General features: G+C 41.9%; 1 protein-coding gene across 1 annotated transcript; it reads left to right on the plus strand.

Moving 5' to 3' along the window:
- Positions 1 to 19,778: 19,778 nt before the first annotated feature.
- Positions 19,779 to 21,697, plus strand: LOC309817540 (doublesex- and mab-3-related transcription factor C1-like; the record flags this gene model as incomplete). The annotated part of the gene is given in 5 exon segments (XM_082646834.1): positions 19,779 to 19,927; positions 20,246 to 20,306; positions 20,458 to 20,592; positions 20,596 to 20,605; positions 21,585 to 21,697. Coding segments are annotated over 5 exon segments (468 nt in total).
- Positions 21,698 to 26,937: the final 5,240 nt, after the last annotated feature.

Consider the following 26,937-nt stretch of genomic DNA (forward strand, 5'->3'; position numbering starts at 1 on the left):
GCAACCTAAATGTCCACCAACAGATGAATGGATAAAGAAGATGTGGTACATATATACAATGGACTATCACTCAGCCATTAAAAGGAACGAAATTGGGTCATTTGTAGAGACGTGGATGGACCTAGAGAGTGTCATACAGAGTGAAGTAAGTCAGAAAGAGAAAAACAAATATTGCATATTAACCCGTATATGTGGAATCTAGAAAGATGGTATAGATGATCTTATTATTGGTTTTTAAAACTAATTTATAGCATCCAGATATAAGTCCCTTATAAGTTACATGATTTTCCAACACTTTTTCCCATTCTGTAGGTGCTCTTTCAACATTTTTGATGGTATGATTTGCATCAAATAAAGTTTAAGATTTGACCAAGTCCAATAAATCAGTTTTCCTTTTGTTCCTTGGGCTTTTGGTATTATATCTAAGAGGCCATTCCCTAATCCAATGTCAGGAAGATTTACTGCTATGCTTTCTTCTAAGAGTTCTATATTTTTAGTGTTTATATTTAGGTCTATAACCCATTTTGAATTAATTTTTGTATATGGAGTGAAATAAGGATTGGGTCCAATTTCATTATTTTGCTTGTGGATATCCAGTTGTCCCAGCATCATTTGTTGAAAACACCCTTCCTTAACCCATAGAATTATCTTGCCATCCTGTTTGAAAAATCAATTGACTATAAATGTGAAAGTTAATTGATGGGTTTTCAATTCCATTCCATTACTCTATATAACTACCATTATGCCAAACCCACACTCTCTTGATTGCTGGAGCTTTGTAGCAAGATTCGAAATTGGAAAGTGTGAGCCGTCCAACTTAATATTCATTTTCAAGATTGCTTTGGCTATTCTTGGACGCTTCAATTTCCGTGTGAATTTTGAGATCAGCTTATTTATTTCTTCAAAGAAGTCAGCTGAGATTTTTTTGGAGATTGCGTTGAATCTGTAGATCAGTTTGGGGTGTATTGCCATATTAACAATATTAAGTTTCCCAATCAATGGGCAGGGGATGTCTCTCCAGTTTTTTCCTTTTTATAAGGAAAAAAATAAAATAAAACATAACATAAAATTTAACATTTAACCATTTTTAGGCATAGAGTTCTGTGTCATTAAGTATATTCACACTGTTGTGTAACGATCACCATATTCATCTCCAGAACATCTTCATTTTCCCTAAACGAAGCTCTGTTCCCATTTAACACTAACTCTCCATTCCTCCCCTCTCCCCCCAGCCCCTGGCAACGACCATTCTGCTTTCTATCTGTATGACATTCTGCCAATATCTGCTTTACCTTTTAGTGTTCATTCTAGTTACACTTAATGTGATTACTGTTAAGGTGGGATTTATGTCAACCATTTTTGTTTTTTTCCCTCGTGTCTTTATGTTCCTCTCTCTTACCATTGAGGTGCCATTTTGTGTTAAATAGATATTTTCTGACATACCATTTTCATCCTCTTATTGTTTTTGAATTATTTTCTTAGTGGTGAGCTCATAGTTGACAATTAAGGTCTTAACTTAAAAGAATCTAACTCAGAATAATACCAACTTAATTTTAATATTATACAAAAACTTTGGTCCTGTATACCTCTGGACCCACCAGCTCCTTTGTACTATTATTGTCCCCCAAATTGCATCTTTACACCTTAACTTTAAGCCCATCCAGATTGGTTTATAATCATTGCTTTGTGCACTTCTCTTCTAAACCAGACAAAGGTAGAAAAGAGTTACAAACAACAATACACTGATGCCGTCTTTTATAAATGCCCGCTTAGTTACATTTAGTGATGCTCTTTGTTTCTTCAGGTGGATTCAAGTCACTCTCTAGTACCTTTTGGGGATTTCCGCTTAGTAGTTCTTGTAGGGCAGGTCTGCTAGCAATATATTCACTCAGCTTTTCTTTGTCTGAGAATGGCTTTATCTTCCCTTCGTTTTTGAAGAGAGAGTTCTGTTGGATAGAATATTCTTGGTTGATGGGATTTTTTCTTTCAGCACTTTGAAGGTGACTTCCCGCTGTCTTCTGTTCCCCAAAGTTTCTGATGAGAAGTCAGCTGTTAATCCCTTGTATGTGATGAGCTGCTTGTCTCCTTGCTTTCAACATTCTTTCATTGTCCTTGACTGTCATCAGCTTGAATAAGCTGGTTCTAGGTACAGATCTCCTTGAGTTTATCCTCCATGGCGTTTCAGAGCTTTTTGTTTGCCTAGATTAATAATTTCAATCAAATTTGGGGAGTTGGGGGCCATGTTTTCCCCTTATTCTTTCTTCCCATTTTTCTCCTCTTCTCTCCTCCAGGGACTCTCATTATGCATAAGATGGTGTGCTTAATCATGCCCTACAAGGCCTCTGAGGCTCTGTTCATTTTTCTTCATTCATTTTTCTTTCTTTTCCTCAGAGTGCACAATCTCAATTGCCTCTAAATTTCATGCTTGATGATTTTGTTTCATCATACCAGTTCTAATTTCTGTAGAGACTCTTTAGTGAATTTTTCATTGCAGTTAATATATTTTTGAGCTCCGGAATTTCTAGTTGGTATTTTAAAACGATTTCTATCTCTTTGATGATATTCTCTATTTGATGAGCCATCGTTCTCATGCTTACCTTTAATTCATAAGACATGGCTTCCATTAGATGTTTGAACAAGTTTACAATAGCTGATCTAAAGTCTCTTTCTAGTAAGTCCAATGTCTGGACATCCATGTGTATCTCCCACACTTTCCTGCTTCTTTGCATGTCTGATACGTTTTGGTGGAAAGCTGGACATTTTCAATGATAGAATGTGGCAACTCTGGAATTCAGATACTGCCTCCTTTCCAGGTTTTGTTGTTGCTGTTTGTTGTGGGTATTCTTGCTGTCATTTGATTTTTTAGTGGCTTTTCTGGACTTCTGTATCCTCTGTTGTGTGTGGTTACCAAATTCACCACTTGGTTAGTTTGGTGGTTACCAAATGATTGCACAGAAATGTCTTCAATTGGCTGGAACTGCTAAATTTCCCAGTCTTTGCCAAGGAGGACTGTGTGTATGGCTTCAAAACTCTGCCTGCTATTTGTCAGTTCTGTTTTAGCTTTCATTTCTCCTTGTTTTTGGGTCTTTCCAGAGCTGGCCATCATCCTGGGAAGGTACCAGGCCTCCAAGTTTCCTAAGGATATGTCATAGCTTTACAAAGTCCCTATGGACATCTCATTACCTAGGTTTCCCTTATAAGATTTTGGTTCTCCTATTGTTTGCCCCAAGTGTGGCCCACTGCCTCAGGCAGCTGCAATGATAATTAATTGCCTCTAAATGTTTTTTTTTTTTCTCCCTCAAATTGTTTTGACTCTTCAGGGTCTTTTGTGTTTTCTTACAAATGAAAATTTTTTGTGTCCTAGTTCTGTGAGAAATGCCATTGGTTTTTTTTTTGTTTTGTTTTTTTGTTTTTTTTGTTTTTTTTTAATGCGGTACGCGGAACTCTCACTGTTGTGGCCTCTCCCATTGCGGAGCACAGGCTCTAGACACGCAGGCTAAGCGGCCATGGCTCACGGGCCCAGCCGTTCCATGGCATGTGGGATCTTCCCGGAGCGGGGCACGAACCTGTGTCCCCTGCATCGGCAGGCGGACTCTCAACCACTGCGTCACCAGGGAAGCCCTGCCATTGGTATTTTGATAGGGATTGTGTTGAATCTGTAGACTGCCTCGGGTAGTATGGTCAATTTAACAATATTGATTCTTCCAGTCCAAGAACACGTTGTACCTTTCCATCTGTTTGTGTTGTCTTCAATTTCTTTCATTAGCGTCTTATAGTTCTTGGAGTACAGGTCTTTTACCGCCTTAGTTAGGTTTATTCCGAGGTATTTTATTCTTCTTGTTGCGATAGTGAATGGGATTGTTTCCTTAATTTCTCTTTCTGATACTTTATTGTTAGTATACAGAAATGCAACAGATTTCTGTATATTAATTGCATCCTAAAACTTTACCAAATTCATTGAGAAGCTCTAGATGTTTTGTGGTGGTGTCTTTAGGGTTTTCTATGTATAGCATCAAGTCATCTGCAGACATTGGCAGTTTTATTTCTTCCTTTCCAATTTGAATTTCTTTTATTTCTTTTTTTCTTTTATGATTGCTGTGGCTAGGACTTCTAAAACTATGTTGGATAAAAGTGGTGAGAGTGGGCAGCCTTGTCTTGTTCCTGATCTTAGAGGGAATGCTTTCAGCTTTTCACCATTGAGTATGATGTTAGCTGTGGGTTTGTCATAAATGGCCTTTATTATGTTGAGGTATGTTCTCTCTATGCCCACTTTCTGGAGAATTTTGATCATAAATGGGTGTCGAATTTTATGAGAAGCTTTTTCTGCAACTTTTGAGATGACCGTGTGGTTTATATTCTTTAGTTTGTTAATGTGGTGTATCACATTGATTGATTTGTGGATATTGAAAAATCCTTGCCCACCTGGGATAAATCTCACTTGATCATGGTGTATGATTCCTTTAACACATTGTTGGGTTCTGTTTGTGACTCTAAATGTTTTTGACAAATGCCCTCAGGGAAAAGGAATTTCAAACTGGGTAAGCTCTGAGTCAGAGACAGCCACCCAAGTGGGGTCTTCCAGGGAATGACCAGACAGGTCAAATAATGACAGTTCTCTGGGAATGAGGCTTTGCAGGAGGCCCGTGCCATTTCTGCTCCCTCTGGTGGCTGCCAGGTGGCCGGTTTTCACCGTGATTGCAGGCTGTTAGTATTCAAAGCTACCACAGAGTTGGATAGAGGGGCATGAGAACAGGATTAGTTGAAATGCCACCTGGCTCACTCTTCCTACTGAGATTCAGCTGTTTTTGTAGAATAAATATACCTGTGGTTGTTGCATACTTTTGGTGAATTTCTAGAGCTCTGAAAACATTGATTCTGAACATTTTTGCCAGTTTTCTCATTGCTTTAAGGGAAGAGAGAATTTTCAGAGGTCCTTCTTCTGCCATTTTGGCTGACTTCCTGTACAATCTTTCACTGTGCTTGTCTATTAGGGTGCTTGTTGCTGGGCAGTAAACTGTGCTTGTACTTACATGTCTCCCAAAGAATAACTTTTTGGGTCACCAACCATATGAAAGGGACCACGACAGGAGCACTAAGCAAAGGTGTATAAGACACCATCTTTGCTCTCAAAGTTGTCACTCTCAAATAGATTCACTTTAAGTGAAACCTTTGAGGCATAATGATTGCCAAACCAGTGTCTGGTCACCAAATTTTCTCCTAGTTCGGTTTAATGGGGAGTATTTTTGGCCGCCATGGCTTAAATATAGCCAGGTTTTCACCTAGATATTTGGCAGCTAGCCTGACTAATACCTCCAGGTCACAACTAATTTCACCTCTAGTCACTTCAGGAAGCTGAGAGCTTCAAGGGAGTAAGAGTGCAGATGGGGGGGGGGGCGGGGGTGGAGCTGCAGCTGTCTCCCATATGAAGAGTTAGAAACAGAGATTCATTTGAACAACCAGTCTTGGTTTTCATAATTCCATAGCACCCAGTTAGTATTTTCCACTGAAATGGCTTGTTTTCGTATTGATGCAGCCCACAACCCTTTTGGTTACTGATAGAATTTGGGGTAAAAAGTAGGAGGGACACAAGAGACCACTCTTCACACTATGGTGTGGAAATATAGCTCCATCTTTCTCCTTTCGAATCAATCTCTGCCTATCCAACAAATATCGCTTGGTCATTGATCAAAGATCCTCAATGGCAGCCTAAAACCCGAGTTTACATACAGTATGTGGGCCTGTAAAGCCCCTTGAACTGCAGGAGATGCCTGCTAATTTATTCACAGCCAGTTTGTTCAGGGCTTGACTTCTCAAGATATTCTGGTGCCTTCGATAAATATGTCTGGAAAGTTGCCAGGAGCCCCCAAATGACACCATAATATTTAAGAGAGGCAATTTTTAATTTGAAACTTGGCTCTACCACTTCTTAGCTGTGTGACTTTGGGCAAAGTACTTAGTCTCTCTCAGCCTAAGATTCCCAATTGGCCAAACTGAGGATAATAATAGGGGGGTTGTAGGGATTAAATGGGACAATGTTTGCAAAGCATTTACTGCGTTATCTACACTAAATAGCAAAGAGCTAATGCCTACCCGAAATATTAGCTCTCATTACTATTGATCAACGTCTGAAAGGCCATAAACACACAAAATCTACAAGAGTGACCCACAGTAAGAGGTTCAGAATCCATTTGTCTCATTTGGCCAACAGTGAGCTCCTCCTTCCATGCATTTTCACAGATGAAGAGTGGCGCAGAGAGACAGAGAGAGCCCCTTTGTTCAGAATTTTCCCTGTTAAGTTTTGTGATGCTGGGTGACCACAAAATTTGCGTCTCTCCTAAAATTAGTGAGTTTACCAAATGACCAATCTGCCACATTTACTGGACTTCCTGATTGCCACGTTAGCAGCTTTTACAGGCATAATCATTTTTATTTTGAAGATGAAGTGTATATTTCTGAATATTAACTCAACAAAGCAGATATACCTTAGAAATTTGGAAAAACATCCAAAATTAGGGACTGAACACTATCCCCAGGAAACTATCATACCAACACAAAATTTGGGTTTTACCTATGATGAAGTTCGTTTAATTATTCCTGATTTATCTGGGAATCTTCTGAATGTTATTTTCTATTTTTTCAAGCCACATGTTTGTTTGTTCTGTGTATTTTCAAATGGATACTCAGAGGGAACTGCTTGTTTCTTGTGATTATAATTTTTAATCAAAGATAGATGTATTAAACTCAAAGCTATATTTAATTTTTTTAACATCTTTATTGGAGTATAATTGCTTTACAATGGTGTGGTAGTTTCTGCTTTATAACAAAGTGAATCAGTTATACATATACATATGTTCCCATATCTCCTCCCTCTGGCATCTCCCTCCCTCCCAACCTCCCTATCCCACCCCTCCAGGTGGTCACAAAGCACCGAGCTGATCTCCCTGTGCTATGTGGCTGCTTCCCACTAGCTATCCAGTTTACGTTTGGTAGTGTATATATGTCCATGCCACTCTCTCACTTTGTCCCAGCTTACCCCTCCCCCTCCCCGTATCCTCAAGTCCATTCTCTAGTAGGTCTGCATCTTTATTCCTGTCTTGCCCCTAGGTTCTTCTGACCTTTATTTTTTTTTTTAAATTCCATATATATGTGTTAGCATACAGTATTTGTTTTCAGAAAAGGTTTTGACCGTAACTGCTCTACACCAGCCAAACGGTACGGGGTTAAAAAAAAAAAAAAAAGCACATTTTGGCCTGGCCACCCCTCAAGCCAGCAAAGGTCCAGTGGGGAGCCAAGAATTTCACATTGTACTGGAGGAAACAGAGACCACCCTTCCCCTTCCCCACATGTCAGTGGAAACCAATCACGTGGAGATTCTGAAATTATATATACCTCCACTAGGTAGTAAGACAGCACCCCTCCCCATCCCTCCTGGGATGATTTCAGGACGTTCACTACCACTCAGTGGTAAGGAGGCCACTTGATCCAGCACATCAAGAAGTGAATTGAACTGAATGGAAATGATTACAAAACATATCCAAATGTGTGGGATGAAGCTAAAGCGTTGCTGGAAGGGAAATTTACATCATTAAGGGCGTACATTAAGGAAGAGGAAAAGTATCAAGTCAGTAATCTAAGTTCTCACCTCAGGAAGCTAGAAGAAGAAGAGCAAAGTAAATCCAAAACAAACAGAAGGAAGGGGATACTAAAGATAAGTCCAGTGATCAATGAAATTGAAAACAGAAAAACAATAGAGACAATCAATGAAACAAATATATGGTTCTTTGAAAAGATCAGTAAAAGTTACAAACCTCTAGTGAGACTGACAAAATAAACCTACAATGATGCACTGCATTTACTGAATGACTTCAATAACTATATTCATGATATAGTCTACTTTAGAAACCTAAGTACCTATGTTCTCCGCATGTATCATACATTGGAAAGAAAAAAAAGAGAAAAATTGGACGCTGGATTGCTGTCCTTCATGCAGATACTATTTTGGGGGAATTTTTTTTTTGTGGTTTGCTCAAATTCTTTTCTAAGTGATAGAAATGATTCCCTGGGCTCTACGCCACAAGTTCAGATTTGTAGGCTACAATCATATCTCTGCAAATTGGAAAGTCCTTGGAGAAAACCTAAAGTATTAATTGGCCAATGTCTCATGTCTCGTGACTCATGAGAAGGTATTTGAAACATAAGGTATTTGAACTTTTTTTCATGTTTTGAATCAATTACTCTTTCATATTGTTGCAAAGGTCCTGTATTATATGGGCTTAGTTGCAGATCTTGTGCTTTCCGTAAAATGTTGTATATGGTTTCACTATTCTCTAGCATACATTCTGTAACTGTAATAATAATGTATTTATTTATTTAATTTTTACTATATCTCCATTTAAAATGTCTGTGTGTGTGAGAGAGAGAGTGCATGTGTGTGTGAGAGAGAGGGCGTGTGTGTGTGTGCGCACGCCCAAGATCCAAGCTACTTTATAACTGGCCAGATTTATAACCTCAGGTTCTCTTAATAATTGTTAAAAACTGTTTTTAGTTGTTGCTGAACAGTTAATTCCAATTTCAGGCAACAGATTTTGTCATTCTGTTTGCACTGTTAGAAGAAATTCTTGTCAAATTCATCTTATAATTGCTTACATTTCTCTTAATATTGTTCACTTTGTTTTCTTCATATTTCTTTGAACACAACAAATAAACAGGTTTTCATCTTTTTTGTTGCTGCAAGCACAGCAATACGCAGCGACAACAATAAGGGAGGGGGTTGGGAGGCTGGGATGCTCATCTTTACAGCAAAATGCCCACTAATAAAAACAGAAAGGAATGCTAGAAATAGAGAATCACCATGTTTTCAACCACCAAAGTAATATAATCAAACCGGACCTAGAACCCTGAAAGAAAATTAAGGCCAAGAGCTGAGAATGGTTTTGGAGAACAGGATACCCACATGGTATCAAAATATAATGCCACAGACTGCTTATTCTTGCCAAGAATATTAAACCTAAAGACATAAATCTAAACAAGAGGAAAATATCAGGCAAACACATATTGCGGACACTTTACAAGCAAACAAGCTGAGGCTCTTGGACAATGTCATTGTCATGGAAGATTTAAGTTGAGGGACTGTTCAGGACCACAGGATACTAAAGAGACATGACAGTTGAATGCAATGTATGATACTTGATTGAACTGTTGATTCTCAAAAGGGTATTATTGGGACAATTGGGGAAATTTGAATATGGACTGTACATGGACTTCGATAATATTATCATGTCATTGGTAAATCCCTTCGACCTGATAATAGTACTGTGGTTAGACGGGAGAATATCCTATTACTTAGGAGATACATTCTGAAGTAATTGGATGGAATGTTTGCAACTGTTAAGTGGTTAAGCAAAAAAGAAGAAAAAAAGAGAGAAAGCAATGGGATAATAAGAATCTGAGTAAAAGAATGTTCACTCTTCAACCTGGTGCATTTTCAAAATGAAAAGTTGAGGAAAATGGATTGCTCATATTTTAGAGCTATGCGTTGAAACAGTTCCCAATAAAATAAGATGATTTCTGATGCTTTCTTGAAAATAATCTGGGAGAGGGGTAGGGGATAAAATATATGTGAATTGAGATTGGCTATGAGTTATTGATGGTTGCGGTTGGGTGATGGATAATTGGAGGGCTCCTTTGCTCTTCTCTCTTGTACAATGGTTCTCAAAGTGTAGTTCCCTTCCAGAAGCATCTGCATCACCAGGGAGCTAGTCAGAAAAGGAAACTCTGTGTCTCACCCCAGAATTTTTAATCTGAGACTACAGATGCAGAGCTCAGCAACCTGTGCTTTAGCAAACCCTCTGGGTGATTCTGATGCAAGCTCATGTTCCAGGACCACCGATCTACTGTCATGAACTTGGAGATTATAAGTTTGTAATACAAACTCTAATGGTATATGTTTGACATCACCCACAGTACCATTTTTTAAGTAAATCAAACAAGCATCCTAGCTGTTGAATGGTCAAGTTTTAATTAAAAGTTCCATTCTATGAAACATTTAGAGAGGAGCTAACACCTATGATTCTCAAGCTCTTCCATACTATAGCAGAGGGAGGACCACTCCCAAACTCATTCTACGAGGCCACCATCACCCTGATACCAAAGCCAGACAAAGATGTCACAAAAAAAAGAAAAGTAGAGACAATATCACTGATGAACATAGATGCAAAAATCCTCAAAAAAAGTACTAGCAAACAGAATCCAAAGGCACATTAAAAGGATCATGCACCATGATCAAGTGGGGTTTACCCAGGAATGCAAGGATTCTTCAATATACGCAAATCAATGTGACACACCATGTTAACAAATTGAAGGAGAAAAACCATATGAAGATCTCAATACATGCAGAAAAAACTTTTGACAAAATTCAACACCCATTTATGATAAAAACTCTCCAGAAAGTAGACATAGAGGGAACCTACCTCAACATAATAATGGCCATATTTGAAAAACCCACCGCCAGCATCGTTCTCAATGGTGGAAAACTGAAACCATTTCCTCTAAGATCAGGAGCAAGACAAGATTGCCCACTCTCACCACTCTTATTAAACGTAGTTTTGGAAGTTTGGGCCATGGCAATCAGAGAAGAAAAAGAAATCAAAGGAATCCAAATTGGAAAAGAAGAAAAACTATCACTGCTTGCAGATGACATGATACTATACATACAGAATCCTAAAGATGCTACCAGAGTACTAGAGGAGCTAATCAATGGATTCGGTGAAGCAGCAGGGTACAGTATTAATGCACAGAGATCTCTTGCATTACTATACAATAACGATGAAAAATCTGAAAAAGAAATTAAGGAAACACACTCACTTACCAATGCAACAAAAATAATAAAATACGTAGGAATAAACCTACCTGAGGAGAAAAAAGAACTGTATGCAGAAAACTATAAGACACTGATGAAAGTAATTAAACACGATACAAACGGAGAGATATACCATGTTCTTGGATTGGAAGAATCAACATTGTGAAAATGACTATACTACCCAAAGCAATCTACAGCTTTAATGCAAAACCTATTAAACTACCAATGGCATTTTTCACAGAACTAGAACAAAAAAATTCACAATTCCTATGGAAGCACAAAAGACCCCGAATAGCCAAAGCAATCTTGAGAAACAAAAATGGAGCTGGAGGAATCAGGCTGCTGGATTTCAGAATACACTGCAGAGCTACAGTAATCAAGGCAGTATGGTACTGGCACAAAAACAGAAATATAGATCAAAGGAACAGGATAGAAAACCCAGAGAGAAACCCACACACCTACGGCCAACTTATTTTTGATAAAGGAGGCCAGAATATACAATGGAGAAAAGACAGCCTCTTCAATAAGTGGTGCTGGGAAAACCGGACAGCTACATGTAAAAGAATGAAATTAGAACACTTCCTAACACCATACACAAAAATAAACTGAAAATGGATTAAACACTTAAATGTAAGGCCAGACACTATAAAACTCTTAGAGGAAAACATAGGCAGAACACTCTATGACACAAATCACAGCGAGATCCTTTTTGACCCACCTCCTAGAGAAATGGAAATGAAAAACAAATATAAACAAATGAGACCCAATGCAACTTAAATGCTTTTGCACAGCAAAGGAAGCCATAACCCAGATGAGAAGACAATGCTTCGATTAGGAGAAAATATTTGCAAATGAAGCAACTGAGAAAGGATTAATCTCCAAAATTTACAAGCAGCTCATGCAGCTCAATATGAGAAAAAAAAAAAAAACCCAACCCAATCCATAAATGGGCAGAAGACTTAAATAGACATTTCTCCAAAGAAGATATACAGCTTGCCAACAAACACATGAAAGAATGCTCAACATCACTAATCATTATAGAAATGCAAATCAAAACTACATTGAGGTATCACCTCACACCAGTCAGAAGGGCCATCATTAAAATATCTACAAACAATAAATGCTGGAGCTGGTGTGGAGAAAAGGCAAACTTCTTGCACTGTTGGTGGGAATGTAAATTGATACAGCCACTAAGGAGGTTCCTTAAAGAACTAAAAATAGAACTACCACATGACCCAGCAATCCCACTACTTGGTGTATACCCTGAGAAAACCATAATTCAAAAAGAGTCATGCACAATAATGTTCATTGCAGCTCTATTTACAATAGCCAGGAGATGGAAGCAACGTATGTGTCCATCAACAGATGAATGGATAAAAAAGTTGTGGCACATATATACAATGGAATATTACTCAGCCATAAAAAGAAACAAAATTGAATCATTTGTACTGAGGTAGATGGACCTAGAGTCTGTCATACAGAGTGAAGTAAGTGAGTAAGAGAAAAACAAATACCGTATGCTAACACATATATATGGAATCTAAAAGAAAAATGGTCATGAAGAACCTAGGGGCTGGACAGGAATAAAGACGCAGACCTACTAGAAAATGAACTTGAGGACACAGGGAGGGGGAAGGGTAAGCTGGGACAAAGTAAGAGAGTGGCATGTACATATCTACACTACCAAATGTAAAACCGATTGCTAGTGGGAAGCAACCACATAGCACAGGGAGATCAGCTCGGTGCTTTGTGACCACGTAGAGGGCCGGGATAGGGATGGTGGGAGGGAGGGAGATGCAAGAGGGCAGAGATATGGGGACATATGTATATGTATAACAGATTCACTTTGTTACGAAGCAGAAAGTAACACACCCTTGTAAAGCAATTATACTCCACTAAAGATGTTAAAAAAGAAAGAAAGAGACATGTAGCACAATATTCACTGCAGCTCTATTTACAATAGCCAGGACACGGAAGCAACCTAAATGTCCATCGACAGATACATGGATAAAGAACATGTGGCATCTATATACAATGGAATATTACTCAGCCATAGAAGGAAACGAAGTTGAGTTATTTGTACTAAGGTGGATGGACCTAGAGTCTGTCATACAGAAAGAAATAAGTCAGAAAGAGAAAAACAAATACCATATGCTAACACATATATATGGAATCTAAAAAAAAGAAAAATGGTTCTGAAGAACTAGTGACAGGACGGGGATAAAGACGCACATGTAGAGAATGGACTTCAGGACCCAGGGAGGGGCAAGGGTAAGCTGTGGCGAGGTGGAAGAGTACCATTGACATATATACACTACCAAATGTAAACTAGATAGCTAGTGGGAATCAGCCGCATAGCACAGGGAGATCAGCTCGGTGCTTTGTGACCACCTAGCGGTCTGGGATAGGGAAGGTGGGAGGGAGGGATATGCAAGAGGGAAGAGATATGGGGGCATATGTATATGTATGACTGATTCACTTTGTTATAAAGCAGAAACTAACACACCCTTGTAAGGCAATTATACTCCACTAAAGATGTTAAAAAAAAAAAAAAAGAAAGTGTCATGTACCACAATGTTCATCGCAGCTCTATATACAATAGCCAGGATATGGAAGCAACCTAAATGTCCATCGACAGATACATGGATAAAGGACATGTGGCACCTATATACAATGGAATATTACTCAGCCATAAAAAGAAACAAAATTGAGTTATTTGTAGTGAGGTGGATGGACCTAGAGTCTGTCATACAGAGTGAAGTAAGTCAGAAAGAGAAAAAGAAATACCATATGCTAACACATATGTATGGAATCTAAAAAAAAAAGAAAAATGGTTGTGAAGAACTAGGGACAGGACGGGGATAAGGGCGCACACGTAGAGAATGGACTTCAGGACCCAGGGAGGGGCAAGGGTAAGCTGGGACGAAGTGAGAGAGTACCATTGACGTATATACACTACCAAATGTAAACTAGATAGCAAGTGGGAATCAGCTGCATAGCACAGGGAGATTAGCTCGGTGCTTTGTGACCACCTAGAGGGCTGGGATAGGGAGGGTGGGAGGGAGATGCCAGAGGGAGGGGATATGGGGATATATGCGTACATATAGCTGATTCACTTTGTTATACAGCAGAAACTAACACACCATTGTAAAGCAATTACACGCCAATAAAGATGTTAAAAAATTGTTCTGATGAACCCAGGGGCAGGACAGGAATAAAGACGCAGGCATAGAGAATGGACTTGAGGATACAGGGCGGAGGAAGGGTAAGCTGGGATGAAGTGAGAGAATAGCATTGACATATATGCACTACCAAGTGTAAAGTAGATAGCTAGTGGGATGCAGTTGCCTGGCACAGGGAGATTAGCTCGGTGCTTTGTGACCAACTAGAGGGGTGGGATAGGAGGTTGGGAGGGTGATGCAAGAGGGAGGGGATATATGCATACATATAGCTGATTCACTTTGTTATACAGAAGAAACTAACACAACATTGTAATGCAATTATAGTCCAATAAAGATGTTAAAAAATAAATAAAGAGTTTCAAGACAGATAATCCTAATCTTACGTGAACACTGCCAGAGGATAGCAAAGAGGGACTTTTGCCCAACTTAGTCTATGAGACTAGAAAACCTTGACCCTGGAACCAGCAAAGATGCTATGAGGAATGAAACATCAAGTCAATCTTCCTCGTGAACCGAAGACACAAAAAATTCTAAGCAAAACTTTAGCAAACTGAGCCCACCAGTGTACACAAAAGATGATACGCCATAACTAAGTTACATCTATCCTAGGAGAGCAAATCTGGTTTAACATTAGAAAAACTATAGATGGAAGGGGGCATGAGAGAGGTTTGTGTGTTGCTAATATATTCTGCTGTTTGCTCCAGGTGCTAACTGGATGTTTATGTTTAGTTTTTGGAAACTCACTAAGATGTGTACTTCACTAAAGATTTCGAAAAAAAAAATCTTATAAATAACCCTCACTGTGTTAACAGATTAAATGATTAGAGTCTTGATCATTTCAGTGGAGGCCAAAAATGTATAATCCTATATCTATTCATGATTTTTAAGACAATCTTATTAAGCTAGAAATACAAGGGATATTCCTTAATCTGATAAAGGGAAAGAAAGAAAGAATGAGAAAAGAGAGAGAGAACGGAAGAAACAAAAGAGAGAAGGAAGGAAAGAAAGAAAGGAAGGAGAAACAGAGAAAGAATTGAAGAATTAAAGCAAACAATGAAACACAGCAAGCCCAGTTTAATATGGAAATGTTGGCATCATTCTGTTTAATATTAGGAATAACCCAAAGATGCCCAATTTTGCAGTCTCTATTTTACCTTGTAGTGGATGTCCTAGCCAGCCAGTAAGAAACTTGTAAGTTGATTACCTTACTTCTGTTACTCATAGATTCACAGAAGACTGTGCACCACTTATAGGCACATGATTAGATATCACAGAGTTTAGCATGGTGGCTGACTTTGAGATCAATATATAAATATATATATATATATATATATATATATATATATATTTTTTTTTTTTTTTCCGGTACGTGGGCCTCCCACTGCTGTGGCCTCTCCCGCTGTGGAGCACTGGCTCCAGACGCGCAGGCCCAGCAGCCATGGCCCACGGGCCCAGCCGCTCTGGAGCAGGTGGGATCCTCCCGGACCGGGGCACGAACCCGTGTCCCGTGCACTGGCAGGCAGACTCCCAACCACTGCGCCACCAGGGAAGCCCCCGAGATCAACATATTTTTTAAAAAGCCAAGTGGAATTCTAGAAATCAGATACAGATAGAAAATGTTATTGTAACCAGATATCAAGCACCAGAGCAACAACATTCCAGAGTTCTTGGGATAAATGCAATAAAGGATGTACAAGATCTGAACGTACAAAAGGTAAAGCTAAATACTAAGCTGAGAGATTCCAACATTAAAGAAGACCCACAAAAATAGACAGCCATCCCATGTTGGTGACTAGGAAGGCTGGATATCATAAAGATAGCCAATTCTCTCTTAACTGATCCACAGATTCAATGAAAATGCAATCCAAATCTACCGCAAATGAGTTTTCAGGAAACATGTCATGCTGATCCTAACATTTATATTTTAGAATTTAGGAAGGGCAAAAGGCGAAGAATAGTAAAGATAAGCCTGGAGATGATGAATAAGGTGTGAAGACTTGTCCTACCAGAGATCAAAATGTCTTACCAAGAGATAAAAATTAACACAGTGTAGTACTGGCACAGGAATAGACCAATTTATCTGTGGAACAGAACAGGGAATTCAGAAACAGAGACACACGAATAAAGACCAAAATTACTCCAGACAGTGCCAAATGTTCCCTGGAGATGCAAAATCTGACTGTGAATTACGAACCCCTGCCTGAGAATCCCTGACACAGGAATACGGAGCGACCTTAGAAACACACGCTGAATTTTGTAAAAGTAAGTTACAGAATACCAAGGACGTGTGTTTAAAAGGCATGCGTGTACAGTAGTTCACATCCAAAGAGAGAACAGTTAGGGAAACAAGGTTTGGAAAGCACAAAGCTCTACTTCACTTCCGGAGTTAAATGGCCGGCCGCCCAATAAAGCCAGTGAGAGGAGAACTGGGAGGGAAGTGACGAGTGGGGCAGGACTTTGGTCAGTGACCTTCGGATGAGCTTGAAGCTCATTGGTCGCTGGCCATAGCAGTGGGAGGTGAAAGGCAGAGCTGGAAGCTCATTGGCCTTTGAAGGCAGAGCGGGAAAGGGAGCGAGAGCTGAGGCTTCCTTCAGATCTCCTGTCCCAGCAGATTGATTCTGACCTGGTGGAGGCTGGGGTAACCACAGACTGGCATCAGGAATAGGACCCTCATTCTCCACACCTCTTCTTTCCTCCCTCCCTCCTGCTATGGATCCCCAACCCCTTCTCCTCTCCTCCATCTCAGCCGGGTACCTCATGTCCCGCCCCGCCCCACCCCCACCCCCACCCCCACCTCCCACTCCACACCCAACCCCAGCCCCCTTGGCTGAAGTCCTGTGGGACGGACGACCGCTTGCTGAGGCCTCCTGACACCTGGCCTCTGGCCCCTGGGGCAGGGCTTATGCCCCTCCCTTTGATTCTGAGGTGGGTGTGGCAGGGAATGGTCTGGCAGCCTGAGAGGAGGTGGTGCACTCTGGGTGCGGGAGGAGGGGAAGGTGTGCTCAAGCGTGATTGGTTTTTTTTTTTTTTTGCGGTACGCGGGCCTCTCACTGTTGTGGCCTCTCCCGTTGCGGAGCACAGGCTCCCGATGCGCAGGCTCAGCGGCCATGGCTCACGGGCCCAGCCGCTCCATGGCATGTGGGATCTTCCCGGACTGGGGCACGAACCCGTGTCCCCTGCATCGGCAGGCGGACTCTCAACCCCTGCGCCACCAGGGAAGCCCAAGCATAATTGTTGAAGTTTGGAGAGGAGCATGGAAGATTGTTGGGAGGCTGTGGAGGGAATGCACGGGTTTGCATGAAAGCAGAGAGGGTGTGTTGGTGCAAGAGAACAATTAGTGTAGTGAGGAGTTGGCTTTTGACTAGATCAGGGTCTGGCATTCACTAGGGGGGATCAACAAACATCTACTTGGTAAATAATTGAGGGAATTAATGAAAATAATGATTGAAACAGGGGCTTGAGATCCAGCAGAATATGATTTCATGAGATGCAAAGGGGTGTCAGTTTAAAGAGGGAGCAAGAGAATAATTAAGATTTCAATGGGGTGCAAGAAAAAAAAATAGGAATGGAAGGTGAGAGGAAGATTGAGTGTAGGGCATACAGGAGACTAATAATAGAATTGAATGCAGAGGGTCATAGAATCATGAGTAGGGAGTGAATGAATGCAGGAGGTTAGGAAGACAATTGTGGAAGTGGTTGCCAGGAATAATAGCTGGGCATAGCAGAATACAAGATGATACATGAGAAAGGGAAGTAGTAATTGTTGAAGGGGGCGTGAGAGTGCATGTGCATGCCTGTGAAGGGTGTCTATGTGGAGTGAAGGTAGGCAGAGAGACTAGTAATTGGATTGAAAATATACAGGACCCATGCCCAGAGTTTCTTGCAACCTGCCTATGCGTGAGTGGAGCGCCCTGGGAAGGAGGCTACACGAAGTAAGAAGGGAGGGTACAATCTCATTTCAACGGTGAGCTGGGTGGAGAAGAATCCAGCCGCCTCAGATGGGGCTTTCCAAGGGCAGAGGAAGTACGTTGTGGGTAGGGGATCATGTGGCCACCCTGACCTCCACTCCTTGCTCTAGAACCATGGATCCCAATGAAATGCCTGCTGTGCCCTGCGGCCCCCCTGACTCCACCACTGGACTTGAGACCGGAGCCCCATGGGGGATTGAACCTGGCCCCAGAAGAGCTAAACGTCGCAGAGCCCGCTGCCACAAACACGGCATCACTGCCCAAGTCAAGGACCAGGAGCACTACTGCCTCTTCAAGGTCTGCGAGTGTCACAAGTGTGCCCTCTTCTCGTGAGTATGGTGTCTGACAAGGGGAGGGGAGTGGGCTCCTCTAAAGGTGACTGACTTTAGACCTGCAATCCCCCACTTTAGGGAACACTGCAGCATCTTGCCTGCTGAGAGTACCTTGAAGTCGGAGCAGGGGCCACTCCGAAAGGGGCACCTGACTGAAGGACTGATAAGGAGTGGGACCACCTCTCCCAAAGCTCACAGTCATGTCAACAAGTTGGCCATTCAAGCAGGAGTCCCCAGTGAGTATCTCTGGCCAGGGAGGGTGTCTGAGTTTTGGGTGTAGGGAGCATGAGTACTTCTGTCACCAGTCCTACCACCCAATTTCGATGTGGCTTTGGGCAAGTTACTCCTTGGGCCTTAGCTTCCCCAACTATAAAACCTCATCAATATTATCTACCAAGTGTTGGTGGGCTGGAGACATCTGGGGGGGGGTGTGGTCAAAAAGGTCCACAGTGGGATGAGGCCTCAGATTGGGTGGGAGGTAGAGTCGGGGGGAGACGGTCAGGGAGAAAGGCTCACCTAAGCTGTCCCCAGTCTCTCACAGTTGGGAAGGAGAACATCAGCTTGAGGCCCACCCCTGTGCAACCCCTGGGGAGGAGTCTGGGGCCAGTGTGGGAAGCTTCCACCTCAGCCACTGCCCAGACCCCTTCCTGTGTCCTGAAGACCTGGGTACCATCTCTAACCCTACTGCAACTTGCCATATGACCCTGGGGGAAAAAAAAATACTTCTCTCTGGGTCTCATAGTCCCCAGTCCCAAAATGAAGAGTAGGACTAGCTGGTCTTCAAGGTCTTCCCAACTCTGACATCCTGGGCTCCTATCGTTGTCCTAAAACATGCCCACATCTCCTTTCCATGGCCGGCTTGGTCCCTGACTCCAACCTGTGCTCTCTGCTCCTGCAGGCAAGCTCCCAAGGAGCTCTGCTGATCGGTCTGGCCTCGGAATCTTTGTCTCTGTCCTGGACTCCAGCACCCTTGAAGAAGCAACTAACAATTTCTCTTTCCAGGAAGACACACAGACCCCCTGCCCTGCCCAGCAGGTGAGTAGAGTGAGAAGGACCATGGAGCTAGTTGTATATTTTGTTATTGAGTGCCCAACCTTCTGGTTAAGGCCATGGCAGCAAGAAAGAGGAAGTGAAGGCAGTGCGGTGCAAGTGGAGGAGGAGGAGGAGGAGGAGAAGGTGGCATCTCAGACTATGGGGCAACGACAGAGCTCTCCCAGATTTGCCATTTCCAATTTGTGAGACTTTGGAAAAGTAACTTTACATCTCTGAGCCTCTATTTTCCTATCAGTGTACTGAGAGGGGACAATATTCTACACCTATAACATTGACAAGAGGACTAGCACAAGGCCTGCCACATAGCAGGCCTTTGACAACTGGAGGCTGTTATTCCACATGAAACAAATCGATGGGATAGAAGCTCCTGCTGAGATGGGGGGCCATGATGGTGAGGCCCACCATCTCACCCAGGCGAGAGTCTAATAACCGTCAGAGAAAAGTTCCTGGAGATGAGCCAAGCTGGCCCTTCAAGTGCCTTGGGAAACTTGATTGGGGAATATGGAGGCAAGAACCAGTCCTTGGACAGGGACAGTAATCACGTCACTCCAGGTGCCTTGAAGATTAAAACACAGACACCTCTGACTTCCCATAATCTTTACTGTTGCCTTGGGAGTTTTGAAAAAGCTGGGAGGAATTAGTGTCTCAGGAAAGATATAGAAAAAGAAAGGTACAGAAAAGAAGACAGTCCAAGCAGGGGAACGGACTTGTCCAAGCCACAACGACTAATGGCCAGCTGGCATTCAGACTCCCACATGCAGATATTGCAAAATCCTTGCTCCTCTCTCTCTACTGGTAGTATGTGCCTGCCAGAGGGGTAAATCCCCTGGCTTCTCCTTTCCTTGTTCCTAGATGCTCAACTCTGATCCTCCAGCCCTGTGCCACCCTTAACCCCCTTCTACTGCAGCCACGGATTCTGGGGAAATTGTGGGGTCCAGAACCCTGGCAGGGGCCAAGCTTAGTGAAGGAGAAGAGCAGAAGGCCTCAGGGTAGCTGGGGACTGAAGGGGCACGGGGGAGGTGTGGGTTCCCAGCTCCCATTCTCTCACATCCTTTGCTTCGCAGGCTCCCAAAGCTTCCGACCAGGTCTCGGTTTCTGCCTCCTCAGAGTGGCAGCGAAAACTGGAAGCGGCCGAGGCTCTGCTGGCTCTGAGAGAATCTTCCCAGGCCCCTTCTGGCTCCATCTCTGTGCTCCAGCCCTGAGTTGCACCAGGTAGCCTGGTCTTTGAAAGGAGAACATGGGGTTGGGGATAGTTGGGAAATGGGAGGCGGTTGTGTTAAGCAGGGCCTGACTGGGAAGTCAGAGTAGGAGGGGGGTTGGGGGTTGAACCTCTTTGGGCCCAGGCAGCCAAGCTCCTCAGTCTGACTCTTGAAGTGGCAGTACATGGTTGTTCAGTGAATCATCCGTTTATCGAGCATTGTGCTCAACACCAAATGTCCAGTGCCCTGATGTCAAGAAATAAGGAAACCAAGTCCCTAAGAGTAGCAGGGACCTACCCTAGGGCATGCAGCATATCAAGTGGAAGAACCAGGTCTCCTGACTCCCAGCCCAGGACTTTCTATCCAGACCCCTGAAGTCTGCTGTGACCTGGGGAGGACATACATAGGTGGCAAGAGCCTAGTGCAGAAGGAGATCTGGTTCCTGCCTTCAGGGAGCTTCCAGTCTCAAGGTGGAGCATGGATGCCTTCACAAGTCGTGTTTTGCGGCTGTATCTCACTGATGAGCCTGGGGAGGAAGGACTGGAGGCGAGATAGACACCTGGGGAGGCTGAGAGGGAAGGCTGGGCACGACCAGACCAAAATGGTGCATTCGGTATGGAGTGTGAGTGAAGCAGCCACCCTGAAGGAACTGCTGGAACAGAGGGGATGAGGGTGGAGAGGCTACCAGTCACGGAGGTCTGGCATGCCAGGCTTAGGAGGTTAGATCAGCCACTGTGGGTGATGAGGAGCCAGGGAATGTCTGAACTAGGGAGGAGCATATTCAGAGACACTGGGCTTGACAAAAAGAAATGTGGTGGCTGTGATGGAGGGTTTGGAGGAGGCAGGACTTGAGGTGGGCAAACCAGCAAGGAAGAGTTCTGTGCAATACAGTCCAGGTGACAAAGCCTTGATTGGGTGGAACAAAAAAGAGGGGAGAGCCAGGAGGGAAAATGGGTGTGACCTGACCCTGACCCCTTTCTTCGTGTCTACAGCTCCTGCTGGAGATAGAGGACTTCAGCCTCCTAACCCCTCTCTTGGACCTGCGCCAGCCAGCTCTGTTTCTCTGCCTAATGGACACCTGGGGTGCATCTCCCCCTTGAGCTAGAAGCCCAGAGGGGGAGAACTCACTAAAATACTGCCTATGTATGCATTTGCAAAATGCTTAATGTCCAAAATTCTTAACGTCTTTTTCTAAGCCCTTAGGCGCTTATATAAGCTTTCAGACCCGTTTTTTTATGCGGGGCAATTCCTTGACTGAGGATGGATATTCTTGTACCTCCATCCTTTACTTTCTTGGATCCCAGGGCCTTTTAATGTCTCTTATGAAAACAGGGTTGTACAATCTAAGCTGATCAGTCTCTAAATAGGGTTCTGTGTGAGTCCATATGTTCATCTGCCAGAGGTTTTATTGGATTCGTGATTGTGAACATACTGACACGCTCATATACTTATCCATGCATGTGAAAATCTGAGGATGTTTTCATTTTGTGTCTAGGTTTGTGTGTGTGAGCAAATAATAAACCCTTGTTGTAAGGCACTGAGATATAGGAGTTGTTTGTTACCACAGTATAACTTAGACTCTCCTGACTCTAACAGACTCGTTCAATTCACTTTTCAAAGGGAGAAGCTCTTTACTCAATAACTGGGATTTCTTAACATGGCTAGATAAGAAAATGGTAGAGGAAAAAAAAAAGCGTAGGAGATTTATCCATTCAGCAAGTAAGTGCCTACGCCTTTCCTGGCATAGACTGCTTCCAGTTGTCCAGAGGGCCACAAATTGAGATGTCTGCAGAATCAAGCAGATTATATAAATGAGTAGAGCCGGCCAGATGGGGTCTGGCCAATTGACAGTGCATGCTCTACCTAAGGGGGCAGCTGTCACTTGGCTCTAGCCAATTGTTGCCATGCAGGAATGTGGGCTCATTGTTGCCCCATCTCCTGATTTTTCAAGAGAAGATGAAATTCTAGATTTCTATGTAAAATATCTCAATTTTCAAATGTTGGCTCTGGTTTCCTCTTTAAGCCCTTTACATGGGCCAAACAACACATCCAAGCAGGCCAACTTTGGCCAATGGAATGACAGTTTGATTCTAGTCCAATATGTATTTTACAGTGGGGGGAAACTGAAGCCAATCAGGACAAGAAGAATCAAAGAGGGGAGATGAATTAGACCTGGGGACTACTTTTGAAGGACCCAGGAAATACAAGGAAGAATCATTATCATTTCGTTATTCTGTGTTCACCGTATGCTAAGCACATATAACCTCACAACAGCTCTGTAAGCTAAGCATTATTATCACCCTTTTACATATGAGGAAATGCGCTCAAAGAGTTGCACAAGTGTTTGAAGGGAAATGTTTAGCCAAAGATGGGTGGAGACTCCCTTCTCTTTGCCTTGCCCTAAATTAGCTAATAAATTTACTTTTTTACAAAGTGTCGAGTGAGAAGTTCAAAGCTTCAAGCCACAGACGCCCAGTCAGAAGGGTCTTTCAAGAATCATCCCTTTATTTCATACTCAAAGTAACAATCTATAGGAATTGATCAGATCTACCTGCACTTGTTTCTCAGTCCTCTGCTGATGTTCATGATCCTGCCCACCCACCCCCACCACACCCCGACACGTGTTGAGCTATACCTCTTTTAAAAGTCTCTTAATGGCATAGTATGGGCGTCTTAGGACATTGTTATAAATGGTAGACGTTAAACATCTTTCGTGAACCATCCTTTGGTCGCAGGTTTAAAATATCACTTTACATAACAGTTGTGAGTTAGCCCTTGACTCTGGTATGGTATATAACAACACTGGTTGGATCTGAGGATATCCACCACACCAGGGTATCTGCAGAGTGGATCAATCTCAACCAGTGCCATGCAGGTAAATGTTTAACAACAGGCTCTGTGGGGGAGGACGAGGGTTGGAAGAATCGCACTGTGTTGTAGCATTTGCCGATTTCAAGCTACCAACTTGATGGCCTTTGACGCAGAGTTGGGAAGAGATGCATTTCCATCATTCAGTTACAATAAATAAGCACAATCTCAAGAGCATAGCTAATAGAAAAATGTAGGAAAATATTAGGAGTCGATGACTTTTGATCATGTATTATGTTCGTTTTCAATATAATGTACGTAATGTAATTGTTACTGTATACGATTTAGTTTTAATGACAGCTGTGTTTAAAAGCTGGCTCACAAAATTCCCGACAATGTGATAGTCGCCTCTTATGTTCCAGTAAGAGTACCCTCCAGCACTCCACTGCTTTCGGCTCTTGCCCAGAGAGGCACCTCTTCCAAAATAGGTCACACTAACACTGCAGGACTTGATAGGGCTGCTACCACTGCTTTCTGACCAAGAACAGACTAAAGTGAGGGGAGAGTATTCGCTATTGATTTTTTAAAAATCTTTAATGGAGCATAATTGCTTTACAACGGTGTGTTAGTTCCTGCTTTATAACAAACTGAATCAGTTATACATAAACATATGTTCCCATATTTCTTCCCTCTTGCGTCTCCCTCCCTCCCACCCTCCCTATCCCACCCCTGCAGGTGGTCACAAAGCACCGAGCTGATCTCCCTGTACTATGCGGCCGCTTCCGACTAGATATCTATTTTACGTTTGGTAGTGTATATATGTCCATGCCACTCTCTCACTTTGTCACAGCTTACCCTTCCCCCTACCCATATCCCCAAGTCCATTCTCTAGTAGGTCTGTATCTTTATTCCCATCTTACCCCTAGGTTCTTCATGACAATTTTTTCCCCTTAGATTCCATATATATGTGTTAGCATACGGTATTTGTCTTTCTCTTCGGACTTACTTCACTCTGTATGACAGACTCTAGATCTATCCACCTCACTACAAATAACCCAATTTCGTTTCTTTCTATAGCTGAGTAATATGCCATTTTATACATGTGCCACATCTTCTTTATCCATTCTTCCAATGATGGACACTTAGGTTGCTTCCATCTCCTGGCTATTGTACATAGAACTGCAATAAACATTTTGGTACATGACTCTTTTTGAATTATGGTTTTCTCAGGGTATATGTCCAGTAGTGGGATGGCTGGGTCATATGGTTGTTCTATTTGTAGTATTTTAAGGAACCTCCATACTGTTCTCCATAGTGGCTGTACCAATTCACAGTCCCACCAGCAGTGCAAGAGTGTTCCCTTTTCTCCACACCCTCTCCCGCATTTATTCTTTCTAGATTTTTGATGATGTGCACTCTGACTGGTATGAGATGATACTTCGTGGTAGTTTTGATTTGCAGTTTTCTAATGATTAATGCTGTTGAGCATTCTTTCATGTGTTTGTTGGCAATCTGTATATCTTCTTTGGAGAAATGCCTATTTGGTCTTCTGCCCATTTTTGGATTGGGTTGTTTGTTTTTTGTTATTGAGCTGCATGAGCTGCTTGTAAATTTTGGAGATTAATCCTTTGTCAGTTACTTCATTTGCAAATATTTTCTCCCATTCTGAGGGTTGTCTTTTGGTCTGGTTTGTGGTTTCCTTTGCTGTGCAAAAGCTTTGCAGTTTCATTGGTTCCCATTTGTTTATTTTTGTTTTTATTTCCATTTCTCTAGTAGGTGGGTCAATAAGGATCTTGATGTGATTTATGTCATAGAGTGTTCTGCGTATGTTTTCCTCTAAGAGTTTGATAGTTTCTGGCCTTACATTTAGGTCTTTAATCCATTTTGAGCTTATTTTTGTGTATGGTGTTAGGGAGTGTTCTAATCTCATATTTTTACATGTACCTGTCCAATTTTCCCAGCACAACTTATTAAAGAGTCTGTCCTTTTGTGTTTCCGTACAAATTGTGAAATTTTTTGTTCTAGTTCTGTGAAAAACACCAGTGGTAGTTTGATAGGGATTGCATTGAATCTATAGATTGCTTTGGGTAGTAGAGTCACTTTCACAATGTTGATTCTTCCAATCCAAGACCATGGTATATCTCTGCATCTATTTGTATCATTTTTAAATTCTTTTATCAGTGTCTTATAATTTTCTGCATACAGGTCTTTTGTCTCCTTAGGTAGGTTTACTCCTAGATATTTTGTTCTTTTTGATGCAGTTGTGAATAGGAGTGTTTTCTTGATTTCACTTTCAGATTTTTCATCATTAGCGTATAGGAATGAAACAGATTTCTGTACATTAATTTTGTACCCTGCAACTTTACCAAATTCATTGATTAGCTCTAGTAGTCTCCTGGTAGCATCATTAGGATTCTCTATGTATAGTATCATGTCATCTGCAAAGAGTGACAGCTTTACTTCTTCTTTTCCGATTTGGTGTCTTTTTATTTCCTTTTCTTCCCGGATTGCTGTGGCTAAAACTTCCAAAACTATGTTGAATAAGAGTGGTGAGAGTGGGCAACCTTGTCTTGTTCCTGATCTTAGTGGAAATGCTTTCAGTTTTCCACCATTGAGGACGATGTTGGCTGTGCGTTTGACATATATGTCCTTTCTTATGTTGAGGGAAGTTCCCTCTATGCCTACATTCTGGCGGGTTTTTATCATAAATGGGTGTTGAATTTTGTTGAAAGCTTTCTCTTCATCTATTGAGATGACCATATGGTTTTTCTCCTTCAATTTTTTAATATGGTGTATCACGTTGATTGATTTGCATATATTGAAGAATCCTTGCATCCCTGAATAAACACCACTTGATCATGATGTATGATCCTTTAATGTGCTGTTTGATTCTGTTTGCTAGTATTTTGTTGAGGAGTTTTGCATCTATGTTCATCAGTGATATTGGCCTGTGGTTTTCTTTCTTTGTGACATCCTTGTCTGGTTTTGGTATCAGGGCGATGGTGGCCTCGTAGAATGAGTTTAGGAGTGTTCCTCCCTCTGCTATATGTTGGAAGAGTTTGAGAAGGATAGGTGTTAGGTCTTCTCTAAATGTTTGACAGAATTCGCCTGTGAAGCCATCTGGTCCTGGGCTTTTGTTTTTTGGAAAAATTTTAATCACAGTTTCAATTTCAGTGCTTGTGATTGGTCTGTTCGTATTTTCTATTTCTTCCTGATTTAGTCTTGGCAGGGTGTACATTTCTAAGAATTTGTCCATTTCTTCCAGGTTATCCATTTTATTGGCATGGAGTTGCTTGTAGTAATCTCTCATTATCTTTTGTATTTCTGCAGTGTCAGTTGTTACTTCTCCTTTTTCATTTCTAATTCTATTGATTTGTGTCTTCTCTGTTTTGTTCTTGATGAGTTTGGCTAATGCTTTATCAATTTTGTTTATCTTCTCAAAGAACCAGCTTTTAGTTTTATTGATCTTTGCTATCGTTTCCTTCATTTCTTTTTCATTTATTTCCTATCTGATCTTTATGACTTCTTTCCTTCTGC

This window comes from Grampus griseus, assembly GCF_964374135.1.
Source record: "Grampus griseus genome assembly, chromosome: X".
NCBI lineage: Eukaryota > Metazoa > Chordata > Mammalia > Artiodactyla > Delphinidae > Grampus > Grampus griseus.